At 40.1% G+C, this 13,969-nt stretch overlaps 1 protein-coding gene across 1 annotated transcript in view; it reads right to left on the reverse strand.

The window, feature by feature from the left end:
- Nucleotides 1-13,969, reverse strand: part of LOC110974247 (uncharacterized) — a 31,031-nt gene that overhangs the window by 8,974 nt on the left and 8,088 nt on the right. Inside the window, exons 3-6 of the mRNA XM_087135433.1 lie at nt 12,629-12,901; nt 11,727-12,046; nt 10,544-10,814; nt 7,596-7,844 (exon numbers count right to left, since the gene is read on the reverse strand). Coding sequence (XP_086991559.1) covers nt 7,596-7,844; nt 10,544-10,814; nt 11,727-12,046; nt 12,629-12,901 — 1,113 coding nt within the window. The remainder of the gene's footprint in view (nt 1-7,595; nt 7,845-10,543; nt 10,815-11,726; nt 12,047-12,628; nt 12,902-13,969) is intronic.

The following is a 13,969-nucleotide window of genomic DNA, read 5'->3' on the forward strand; positions in this document are numbered from 1 at the left end:
ATTTAATTATTTGAGCAATGTATATTTGTGGATTTCACCTAACAGGAACACGGGCTTCAAATGATCAGTTGGTTATTTTAACAAAACTGGATGTGTTGCTGGGGGGGGGGGCTGACGCAGGACGCGAAGGTATTAAAGAAAGCTCTTCTCTTAACAGTCTGCGATTCGTTTTTAAAGCCAAGTTACCGCAAATTATATACATACATATATATTATATACATAACATCTCGAAAACTTTAAAAGAGGTAGGTAGATCACGGACGCACCTTGTTTCGTTCCTTAGCTGTCTTCGTCTCTGCCAAGATCCCTCGGTCTTGATGCTCCTGACTTGAAAATTCAATCAACAGGGTGGCTCCGTTGCCAAAGACAGTCAGCTATAAAATGGTAACAATGCAGCAATAATGTATCTCAAAGTCCTCTCTGTGCTTGAGACTGCTGGGGAAAAAAACCTCGTACGTTGCGTGTATTTATTCATCTATTGCTCGTTTCCATGATTAATTGAAGTAAATGACGAAACTGGCGTACACTTTCCCACTGAGGGACTTGTACGTGTCTATGTTTGTTTCTGTCGATGGCCTGAGTTAGGGCTTAGACAGTTGTTTCTTTCAAGCTCCATGTTTCATGGATTCACTAAGAAAGTGTGATCAATCCTTAAGTAAAAGAAGAAGCTCCTGGTTTAAATTGTCAAGTCTGTTTTGGTTTCCTTTCTTTTTTAGACGTTAAGTTATAGGCCTATTTAGCCTGATTGATAAATCAAACTTAAGTCATGAGAACGCTTATAGAATAGAGGCATGCATGTAAGTTAAAAAAAGTTAAGTAAATGGCCAACTTGTTCATACAATAACGCACCAGATTGATAGCGAGGATGCCCATAGCCAGATCAGAAAGGCTACCACTTCGTCAGACCTTGGCTAGTCCGGGAATTTAAGTTCTGGCCGTTGGAACTGGTACAGCATCACGGCAGTGGAGTAATAAAGGTTTGTTGGTGAATTTCTTGCTGTCCGAAGTACAAAACTATGTAAAACAAGTATAGCGAAACGGATGACAGAAAAGGAAGTAGCGAGAAACGGCTGTGTTTGAATGTCTAGGCCCTTTGAAAGCCAGGTGTATGTGCGCTGTCAAAAGATCCACCATGCCATATCCATGCTCGTATGTGCTCGTTAATGTACACGAAATGAGGCTGATATTCCGGTCATATTTTTCTTGACCCAGGACCAACGTCTCAAACATATAAGAGTAAAAATCGACGGTCTGTGTTCAGCTGGCTACTCGACATTAATTTCAGTCTGCAAAGGGTTTAGTTGGATATTCATTTAGGTTTATAGGAGCGAAGTACCCAGCGGGGAACGGGGTGTAAGAATACTTCATAGGTGAGCGGGAAAGAAAGAAATCGGTATATTCATTGATCAGATATTAACACCCAAACCCTAGGGAAACAACACTCCAGCAAATAAAAGCAAAGATATCGTGTCAATATAACACGGAGATGTGAGAAAAATCACGAAGTTGCTCATATCACGCAGTTTGTCTTTGATTGTTGAAAGTGTGTGATTTTCACTACACACAAAAATGGACAGGCACATCAACGATAAGATCAGACATATACTTCATTTCTAATATCTGTAGCTTTAGTTTGTGAGCTGTGAGCTCGTATCGTAATTATGAACTTTATTCACTTCCTCATAAAATTTAGAGTGCAGTAGAGCCGCAACATTTGAAGACAGAAAACTTCCAACCATAAACTGACTTTTTTCTCCATGGCGAATAACCCTCAAATGTTTCAGGCATGCAGATACGCAGCGTCGTAAAAGCCTTCTGGTGATGTCATTGGCATTTTCAACATGCTGTGGTCCAGGATGACTTCCAATTTACTTCACAGATCCATTACCAGAATGTCACTCAACGAAGTGAAGTGAAGGTTTCTTTCTTCTTTTGTGTATATTCCGAAATTACTGAGGTTGCAGTACTTTTTGGAAGCGCATCCACTCAGGGACGACTGAATACACGAACATCATCCCCAAATAACGCAAATATCAAGCGAGTCAAACACTAATGGAGGTGCTCCAATTCCAGTCATACAGACTGGAGGAACTGCATTATGCATGATATCAGAGAACATTAAGTACAAGTTACTTGATGGATTGCTTAAGTCAAAAGGGACCTCAGGAAACGGAAACTTTCTGTAAATTCTGTTTTATTCTCTACGTCAAATAATGTGAATCGTACTTAAAGAGTTATATACCAACAAAAACGATGAGTTTTCACTTTGTAAATAGGCCTATTGCGTTCTTCTTGCTTTATATTGTTGATATTTAAAAAGCGCATTATAGCATGTAGATTAGTACATGGTTATAAATCCCTGGGGTGGGGGTATATACCCCCCACTGTTTGAAGTGGGATATGGAGTTTCGAATCATACCCCACTTTTTGTCGTGAGCAAAAATTAAAGCGGGTTGTGAAGACTTTTTGAGACTTCCAACAGCTAAACTACAGTCAATATCACTCAAAAAAGAGAAAATAATTTTGTAAACCCATAAATATGCCATTCTGAATGCATTATACAGATGTACATCAATGTCGTGAACATTGACCGTACAGAATCATACTGTGTCACCCCCACCTTTCCCCATCCCAACCCAACTTCCGGCACACATTTACGCCAATGGATTAATCACAAAACAACACACTAAATGACAATACATAGCAGTAAAGTGGTTTCATTGATAACTGTTCAAAGTTTTTGCTGTACCGTCCCGAGTATATCTCCGAATTTAGTGTTTTGAGCGGTACTGTCGCTTTTCATCAAATTTGTTTCACCTTTTTAATTGATCTGAACCTAAAACATCAGTAATATTAACCATGTAATGAGACGCTCTTTATGTTTACAGTCTTGTTTCGATAGTTGGCCATATTTTGATGGACAGCTTGTATTTCGTCAGAGTTAATGACAATCTGATATTCTGGGGGGGTGGGCATTGAGGTGGTAGTTTTTTGTCCCTTTCAACGTGGGACAGATTTGGTCTTATCCCGGATGTAGATCTGATCGAGATCAGCCCGACTGATGAGGTGGAACTACCCTAAGGGCCTCATTACCTGAACCATCAGTGTCTTTAGAGACAACAAAACCTGTCAGTAGTTGTACCATTCAGCCTGACGAAGGTCATTAGGTTATTAGCGCAGTAGTATGGCCTGCAAAGGTAACATTCAGCCTGCGTATAAAGATACGTCTCTTCGTAAAATTCTTATTAATAGAAATATCTCTATTCAGGGATTAAATGTTAACTTTGCATGCCAGACATTGAGCATGACGCAATGAACAGAGAGCCTGCGCACTGACGAATTCAAAACGTGTTTAATGAGCGCACCTCTACTTCAGACGTATGAGAGAGTCACAGCGCAGTGCATTTTACATGCATATTTTGGTGGGCCGAATATCCATTCTAGTGTCATAGCTGGATTTGAAGAAAATCCTTGGAGCATTGAGTGGTTTGCCTATACTCTGTACTTCGTCTGTTTCCGTTAAAAAATGTGAGCCATCGGGCTTTGTAATAGAAGCATTTGGGGGGATGTCTCTGTTTCTTATTTAATTCCATTTAAAGATATGGAGGACAGGTTATTCCTGTAATGGATTACTTACTTCAGTTTGTCCGAAACCTGAGTGATGTTGCGATTTGTTGGTACTTTTCATAGGTATAGGCAGTGCTCGCTTATGCTGTTCTTGTTTAGTTGCACTGATGTCATGGTAGTACATGTCAGATTCTGAATAATTTCCCGTTTATCTTCTTTACATTTCTAAACCAAGTAAGCCCTCTTACCTTTTAAATACTGACTTCATTCATTGTCATCTCCCAGTTTCATGAACAATGGCTGTATTGGGGAATACTGAGAGACCTCAGAACTCTGTTCAAATTTCTTAACCAAAAAATCGTTTTCCCACAACACGGTGCCCAGCCAAAGGCACTCACTCTAAAAAATACCCTGAAAAGGACTAATAAAATATATAAAAAATTGGCACCACTGCAGTTTATAGGGTAGCGATATTCGATTGTCTTGTACAAAGTTCTATCAACAGAAACAAACCGTGAGACGGATTTGAGACAAATAAAAAGATAACTACGTTCAGTGTCTGGGCTTTAAAAGAAAGGCGATTTTTATTTTCATGATAAAACAGATAAAAAGACAAGATAAAAATAAACAAGACCCGTTGGACGAGAGAATTGAATAGATTTGATATTAGCCCTTAGCATAGCCCTTTCATGCAGTTTGTAGCCGTGGTCAAGAAACTTGGATGTGGCCTTGGACAAGGATTGCATGGTCGACCTTATAAGGTAAGAATCGAATGACAAATTCAAGTTAGATTTTTCAACTTAAGAGTATGGCGTTCAAAGTTAACCTTTAATCCCAGAATAGAGATATCTCTATTCCTTGACGTGACAGGTTAACATTTATGCCTGGAATAGAGATAGCTCTTTTCCTAGTAGAGATATGTAGAGATGTAGGGTCAACACAAAAAAATTAGAGAAAATGTTTAGGGGTGAAGGATCCACGCCTGGATGCAGTGTTTACTCTCAAAACTCTTATCAAATGCAGAAAAATAAGAGCTTTGTCAGTTCTGTTCTGTTTAACTATATATGCTTCGGCAAGTTCCGTTTTATGCTTTATTAATGCAAAAACACGTTTGGTTTATCGTGTTTGATGCATTTAAATATTTATCCGGCTCTCAAACAAGTTTCAGTCCCGAAACAATCCAGAAAATAACAAATCTATAGGTTTTATACCTGTTTCTGTTCGAGGTTAATACGTGCAAGTGGTAAAATTATAACAAAGGTTTATTGACAACATGAGCGGTCACTATTGCTTTACTAATGTTAAGCACATTTTCTCACATTCAATTTCAAACCTTGAACAAGAAATCAACTGAGAATTATGACAGGCAATCTATACTTCACTACGAGGAGGCTAAAACAGATGAAAAGTTTGTTTTCAGTCCGTTTGTAATATAAGAGGCCTCGAGCATCTATAACGTGTTAAAGCTATTTTGCGACGTTTTCCAACCTACTAAATAGCCACTGCGTATGCATCTTTTTGTGACGGAAATGTAAACTAACTAACAGAAAATTCCCAAGAAAAAAAGAATAAGGGCAAGTAGATGTTTAACTACAAATAACCTGAAACAAGAACTGGTTCCGAGAAACACTGAAATGTCGGACAAGTATGTTAATTGATTATACAAAATCCCGTTTCAATCATTTTCTTACTAGCAAACGTTGAGAAGTTCCGTGATACAATTTAAAAGAACGTGTACTGATAAAACACCAAGTTAGAAGTCCAACAATTGATTATGCTTGATTATCAGCACAAATACTGAGGCACAATTCTTCTGATTTCACAATAATTTAACACCCCACCGAAAGGAATTCATAACAGCACGCCAAGGCATCAACGACGGTATCAGGCGTATCAAGCGCATTTTGTATTTTTGCACATTGAAATGATTCTTAACAAGGCATCTGAATACTAGAAGGAGTAAGTTATTATATTACTACCAATGTGAATTTCAACTGAATTTAGGTCTTTCTTTTTAGCTCGTTCAGTTAAGTAGATACAGACTGAGAACAGGTAAACTTATACGTGATATCAACTTTTCTAACATGAAAAGTGAAGTTGGGTAAATTTCTGCAGGAAATTGGACGAGGTTGGGGATGTGGAAAGGTGGGGAGTGTGATTTTCCCGTCCATGAAAGTATAAAAGGTGGGGGGAGAGTTGACAGCATATGACTCTGTCTAAAGGTCGGTGTTCACGATACGGATGTTCATCTGTAAAATGTATTCAGAATGGTATAATTTAAATCCCCTTTTTCAAGTGATATGAAATGCATTGTAGTCTTATGAAGTCTAAAATTATCCACGATCCCCTTTGAGTTTTTGCTGGTTACAAAAAGTTTGTGTGTCTGTGGCGGTGCGGAATAACTCAATACCCTACCCCCACCTCAAAAAGTGGGGGGATATATATACCCCACCTCCATCTGGAATTAACGCCCATGGAAATGGTATTTAGAAAGTTACTTGCAATCTACTAATACACAAAAATACGGTTGATTCCAGTAACGTAGGTGTGACATTATCACAAAAGATAGAAAGTAGTTAACATTTCATAGATTGCACAAACATTTCAATCAAGTGTACATTGTGGGTACTTGGACGGCTTTCTAACCCCTAACTTAATAACATTCTATTCCATCCACTGCATAGTAACACCAAGTTGAAATTAGACTGAATTAGAACTCAGGAGCTGATTTGGGTCAGGGTGGCTGCCCCCCTTTAGCTCCAACGCAAAAATTAAAAAAAAAGGAGTTGTCGAAGAAAAAGAAAGCCTGGCAAACAAGGGAAAACATTTCATTGTACACACAGGATGTATGTCTGCCCAACTGCGTAACTTGCTCAGCTGCAGGCAGACCCATGTCGCTGCAGCTTGAAATACAATCATGCAAGGAGGGGGAGAGAACGCCCATACCCTGCAAAGGAAATACGAAATCTGCACTCGCACATCTCTAACACGTTACTAGCTACAAACCATACAGATGAGACTTAGGAACATGAGTTCATAATTAAGAACATTACAAGGACAGCCTGTCATTTAGCTCAGAGAAATAAAAGCGTCAGGCAGTGCGAGCAACATGACTGATTATTCCTGCTCATTTTACTTGAACTCTCTTCCCATTTTGTAGTCATTCTTAATAAACTTATTCTACGTTAATTATGAGAATTTTTGCGCATGTAATAAAGCAACTTACTGGGACCACGTGGTTGAGATGATGGTGACTGTTCTTGGTCAGGCTAGATAGTCAGAACCTCTGGGAAAAAATTGGTTAATATGGTAACATAAAGTAAAGTATAAATAGTAAGAATACTGAATTAATGTTTGTGTATGTGAACTGTGGAGATTATTCTCTGACTGGTATAGTAATATTTTCTTGAGGAAACACATTAATTCCATATTTTGCAGGACTTGTAATTTTATTGGAGTAAAATTTGGGACAACAAAAGACACAAAACTAGGACAGCAAAATGTAATTGAAAATTTATGTGGGACTTTGAAAACTATGATATTGCAGAGGTCTTTCTAACTTGACCATTATCTTACCAGTGTTTCAATAAACGGCCATTTTTTGCTGGAACTTAACGGAACATTCTTATTTTGCAACAAGTAGTCAGGACTCTGGCTACTTGCCAGACAATCAATATAAAGCCCCACTATTTAGAAATCAAAATCTCACCATTTCACGCGAAATACCTGCAGGCTGCCATGGATGCCCACAATTTTCCATAAATGGACAGGAAATTATAGGCACGTGAACCGCTTGCCAAAAATTTAATTAACTTGCTTTTTACATTCGTAATGACGGTGAAGTACATGTTACGGGAAACCATGACATTATTGGCTGCAGTTCATTTCCTCTTAATAGGAATTTTTCAGTGCTTTTGGACATGTATTCTAATGTCCACAGGGCTGTAACTCATTTGAGGTTGAGCTACTTTCACCACCCATACCACGTCCACTACTCCCACCATTTCCACCACCGTTTTAAGGCCTACATCTCATCTTCATTTCACACCCTTTCAGAGAGTAACTTTCCCCTTTCCAGGAGACCCATCGTATCCCCTGGTAGTCACTGACATCTGGGCTGCTGTGGTACAAGCCGTTCAAGTTGCTCTTGAATTTTTTGCTATTACATTTCTTGTACCACCAGCCCCCATGGAACATTGCAGCGCAGTTTCCACCTCCAGAGTCGTCGTTGTCGCGGTCCTTAGTCGAGAATTCCTGGTCGTTGTCGAGTGAATCACCTACAAGAGACAAAGAGTCATCGAGGTTTTAATAAAGTCCCGTTTTATGGGGAAACCCATGAAGTCAAGACCGGTATTTTCTCTTCATTGCCACAAGTTTTGTCTCTCCACCTGCTTAAAGGCAATGTAGACCATTTGCACAATCTCAAAAGCGGGACCGCCGAATTACCTGCATCTCTAAATGTCTTTATGTAAAGCAAGTAAATAACAGTGTCAGGCAACCTGTGAAATTTCCCCGCCGTAATGCTGTCAAATTTCGTATAGCAACCGTTAACGGGGCATAAAAATGTGTGTTATGTGTTTACCTGTAAAAGGAGTCTATTTTAGACCAAAAAGTCTCCGATTTCTTGACAGGGGCTGGCTCCAAAAATGGAGCTGCGACCCAGTTTTAATTTATTTTTTGTTTATTTATTATTTTTAATTTTGAAAATATTCATCTCCAACACTGAAATAGACTGACCCCCCTCACTAGTTACTTTTAAAAGCGTTTATTTACATCCATAAAGGCCAAAAAAGCCTCCGGTTTCTGCGGAGCGTGCGCGTCGCCGTAGACCTGCGCGTCTATCTGCAAAGCAAAAAAGTTTTTATTCGGTATATAAGATGTCTGAAAGCTGCCAAACCTGCTTGACCGACTGTAACCCTGCTTTTGCGTAATTTTAACGCATTCAAGATGGGGTGCGGTAGAGCAAAGGAGTCCCTCCCCATACATTTAGTCGGGCACTCTTTTTCAGACGACGCCATTTATGTATGATACATTTACATATGGGAACCAGACAGTCCTATGTTTATCCACACGTTGAAAACGCTTCTAAACAATTAATAGTGAGTGGCCATTCTATTTCAGCGTTAGTAGCGGCGGTACGTAACTATGTACGTGTACATATATAAACAAGCGTACTTCATTTCTAGAAAAAAAAGTTGGTCCCCCACCCAAAAAGGGTCGAGTCGCAGCACCACTTTTGAAGCCAGTCCCTAACCAGAAACCAGAGACTTCCATTTCCATTGCTGCAATATTGCCTTGTACGACCTGTTCACTTTATATTGTAACTGAGTATTATACTACGTGTACATGTATTTGTAAATTTAAATCAGAACTGACGTCCATTCGGCCAAAAGGCTTAATTTTTTATACTTTCAACTGGGTTTCCAATAATGCACCCTCGGTTGTGCAACTTTATCTCTGACGTCAACCTTTGGAAAGCATATAGGGGCAATCACTGTGGATTTTTCTCCAAGAGAAAGAATTGTGCAATACTTGTAAGTGCATAAACCACTGCAAAAGAGCCACTGTCCCGGCATACCCAACCTTGTTTGTACTGTGGTAAATTTGGGTGTATATATCCAACGTGGAAAATGCAGTGTAATAGGCATGATAACGTTTGTTATGAATGTTTGCTTCCACTCCACTTTACAAATAATCCTTCTGTGATGTTGGATATTAATTTAATAGCTGGGTAGATCATGTTGAGCATTTTATCGTCAATAGTTGAGTTTGCCTAATTTTTGGAATGTTGCCACTGGATCGCTTTGGTCTTGCACTTTGACACTTTGAAAGGACATTTCACAATCTCAGTTTTTGACGCAAAAGAAATTCAGGTGGAATGAGAAGAATTTTTGGACTTCAGGTACTCAATAGCACTCAAAAAAGGAGAATAATTGTGAGAATCTGCGGGATGTACCGTACTACTATAGGGTGGAAAAACTTTCCGTCTGAGATTCGAATCATGGATATCCTCCATACTGTTTCTTTCCTTTACCCATTACGCTACGCAAGACGGCGGAACCGGCTTTTCTCCATTCTTTTATGCCCGTCACCCTGCGTGAAGGCGGCCTTCCGTATATGTACTTTGTTGGGTAGCCTACGATGCGTTCATGTATTTCACTTTCACGGACACAAAAATCGACTCCACTGCAACACACGTGGGCGTTGTGTTGGCGCAAGTGTTGGGCGCTTCTGGTAAGGCGGCTTAATGCTGTTGAATCTGTTACTTGAGGCAGCTGCCAATTGTTTCATATTGATGGCAAGTTTCACACAGTGTCATTTCGGAGTAAAAGCCTGGATTACAAACAGCGGAGGGTACTCGTGTATGGACTAGCCTTAAGTGTTCTTTTACCAGCTTTTGTTTTTGTTATTTGTGTTAGTGTGAAAAATGAAGCTGGTGAGGAGCAAAGGTAGCGAGGCATCGTTCGTGCGATTGGGTAAATATCAGGAAAATTAGGTTCACATCGTCCAAAATGTAATAAGTAATACTGTTGAGTTCAGTTATTTTAAAAGAGGTAGAAATTGATAATGCACGCACGGAAAACGCAAGCTGAAGTTTGGCTAAGGTTTGTACGCAAACATTTAAGTGCCAACGCGCGCTATGAAGCACGTTTGTCACTTGAGTACAGCTTCATTATTAATTCCTTTGCTGATTTTGGTAAGTAGTTTATATTGCAATTAAAACTTTAAATGAAATATACAGCTGGTTACAAAATGTTCACACTTCGAAACCTCAATTCAATGGGGGGGGGTAGTCTGGGTAAATACCATGTCACAGCCCGAACAGTCTAACTTTAACTGTCCGTGTAGTTTGGGAAATTTTTTAAGAAAGCAGTGTAGTTAGACCAGGCGTAATTATGAGGTCGTTGTAGAAGAAAAATGAGCTAAAGGGAAGGTTGCATCATATGGTGCACTTCTTAAGGGAGCTGTAACATACCTGCATGTTCTGCAACCGTATGGAAATCGTCGATCTCAAGCTTGTACTTTTCACCCACTGACTCTATTTTAAAGTCCTCATAACGAACCGTGGCATTCTGCCCATCGAACGCCCTCAGAGTAATGACCAGCTCCCATTTGCCAGTACGAGTCAGATCATACAGCTTCTCGTTGCCCAGCCAGAACTCCCCGGTCAGATCGCCGAAACCCTCGGCGTACTCCTGCCAAGTGCGGTTGAAGCTAACGGAGCCGTTGATGCGTCGTTGAAACACCTGCGAGAGCGGAAGAGTTGCAAAAAAGTCATGGATACTTTTTTGTGCTTTGAGATGCGAATGCTGATCATTAAATCGTCACAGTAAGTTCAGTTTGATAGTTTGCGAAGGGCTTATAAGTTTAGCCTCGTTGTTTGTCGAATTCGTTGTCAGAAACCGATCGGCACTCTTAAACATTTCCTACAGGGAGAAAAATGCGCAATTTCAGGAATAAATGGATCACAGCCTTGCAAAACGTTTTACTTTTGCCTTCTGCCACTACGTTTTGCATTTAAATTAACGAGGTCTGTCCTTTTAGTAAATTCTGACTCAGTGAGGGAAGACGCGTACTTGTGTTCTTGCCCTTCATAAACAAAGTGTAAAACAACCAGCAAGCTTCAAAATATAGAATTTTTAAATATTGTTCACCGTTAACAAGGTTGCAGGTGATCCGCCTGCGTTTTGGGAAACACACTGCCGTATTTCACCAATCATTAAAAACGTTTGGATGAAAGCCGTTCACTGACTCAAAGTGAAGTTTATTGGATGGGGTCGAGGTGGAACCAAATAACTATGGCTAGATGCATCCACATTTGAATTAGGTGGAAAAGGTAAAAGGTGGCACGTCTTGACTCAGAATCAACCGATTCCCTCCTACAGTGGTCAACGCTTTTTCAATTTATTATTAATCTTTTTTGAGGGGGGTGGAGATTTAAAAAAATCTCTGTCAGAGAAGGCATCTGAATTTACCCCCAACAACGAGAAAACCAAACAAATAAAACAAAGTGTTATTAAGGCATACGTCAAAGTTTTTCCCTTTTAAAACTGGTTTACAGTGATTCTTTCTTTAATGGAAATTCGGCCCCTTATTATTGTCTGTCCAAAAAATGACAGAACATTGTGTAATTATTTCAGTAAGGGAAAAACACTCACTATATAGCCGGCACCAGACTCCATACTGCAGTAGACCTGCATGGTCTCACCGTTATGCTGAATGGTGTATACATCGCTAGTGCTTATACCAGCATCCAAGATCTCCTGACAATTTGCCGCAGGCTCCGTCAGCTTTGGCGCCATTGTTGTCTCGTGGAGAGTCGATACGACATGTGTCGAATCTGCTTCTGTGATTATGGTAGCGACTTCAGAAGTCGACTCCCGCGCACGGGTGGTGACTTTAGTTGTCAATCCTTTTTCACCTGTGGTCACTTTAGGCGTCGATTTAGGAACCCTTGTGCTTACCTGTAACGTCGATTCTGTGAAGGAAAAAGTAACAGAATAGTTCAGATATGCCTATGCTCTCTGAGCTTTGTTGACAAAACTCATAAGATCAGTCTTTCGTATAAGTAAACGAGGTCATGCTTGCAATGAAGCGAAATATCGCCCTAAAGGCTTTCTCGGATACAGGTCAATTTTAGCCACGAGGCTGACATCTTGCCGCCAGATGTAGTTTGAAAAGGAAAACTGCTCATTCGAACTGACCGTGATGTGAACGCTCGTTCACTTGAAAGTGACACCTTGCATCTGCGAAATGTTATGAAATGTTCCCGAAATATTTCTTGAGCGAGTGATATGTAAGAGGATAAAAATCACCCTTTCTGATGTGAGGAAACTGGCTCTTATATAAAAATTGCAAGAGTTTGCCTGAGACGACAGAGATAATGACGGGTTATAAAAGCAATTCATTTCCTAGGAGCATTCCCAAGAGACTATGTGCGTTCCGGTGCTTCATCGTGCGCAACATGGGGAGGTTCATGTGAGCGCTCTCAGTAAGTTTTGTCCCCTCAACAAAATTTCAGCTCCAAGGACACGCCCCTGAATTCTCAAGTGTCCCTCACCTCGCGGATTGGAAGTCGAAGTTCTCTCCGGTTTGTTCGTAGTGCAATGGAAATGCTCACGCAGTCTGTCTGCAGAGATCTTTTGCAGGTCACCTATGCCGACATAGACCGTTCCTCGCGGTCTCGGCGGAGCGTAGGTATTGTGACCACCCAGTCTGACCTCGGCGCAGGTACACGGATCGCCCGGCGGAATGACGAATTTGACCCTGCCACCGTCACCAGGGTCGGGCTCCGTACCGAGAACACAGACTTTTGCAGAAACTGAGGTTGTTGCTACGTTTAAAAAAAGGGAACAAACAGGTATAACCCACCCAAACATACGTTCTAAAGAAAATTTGTAATGACTATATTATTTTTAGTGTTTAGAAGAGGAACAAAACTTCATCGGACTCATGCCATTAAAACCTAAAAGAAACGAGTGGGAAGGGGGGGGGGCGGAATCCGCCCCACCTTGGATTCCCCTCGGTTGTGAGTCCGGTCTGTTTGTATTTTTAATTGAAGATCCATAATTTACGACAGTCTTGTGTGCTTTGCTAAATTAACGTGAACTAAATTTGGTCTTTGAACGGAGCCGGCATCAGCGGGTATATGGAGAACTGTTTCTTAATCACACAGCTGCATGCATACATTAAATTTCCCAGAGCAACTTGCAGCACGATTAAGACCATAGCTTTTATAGAGAACGATATAAGTACAGCTATAATGTGGGTTCATGTCGCAATACATTAACAACAAACAACAGACAACAATGACAGCAACGTCAATAATGCCAACAACGAAGCACCTCCTTGAGCATGAGTAGAACGTTACTGATTCATGGCTACGTTTAAAAAACTTCTCGATAATGTTTATCTGTTGGACTGAGCAATCTACTTTGTCAATTAGTTGGTATAAAAACACTCTAAGTTTTTCTGATGGTAAAGCTAAGCTAGTGATTTTTTCCACAAGACCCAGGTCTTCGATGGGTGTACAGTAAAGCTATTTATAAATATACGACTTGCAAGTCAAAAATGGCAAAACACTCAGTGAAGAAAGAAAATAAGTAAGGAAAGCAAAAATTTCATCTGATGAAAGTGAACTGAAATCCCACTACATTCAATGGCAGAAATCAGAATATTACATGCACTATTCCACATAATATGTTACTCATTTATAAGAAATGGCAACAAAACATCCTTTCACTTTCCTTTATTCACGACGTGTATTAAACTTGAAAACAAACCCGACATTTCCAAAAGCTCACAATTTGAAAAAGGCAGTGACTTTCAATTTTGTACACATCCTTTGTCACCCTTTCACAGCATAAAACTTTCAACCATACCAATGTGTTTGCCTGTGCCA

This window comes from Acanthaster planci, linkage group LG04 (assembly GCF_054643075.1).
Source record: "Acanthaster planci isolate LZ-2023a linkage group LG04, COTS_SCS, whole genome shotgun sequence".
In the NCBI taxonomy this organism is placed as follows: Eukaryota; Metazoa; Echinodermata; class Asteroidea; order Valvatida; family Acanthasteridae; genus Acanthaster; species Acanthaster planci.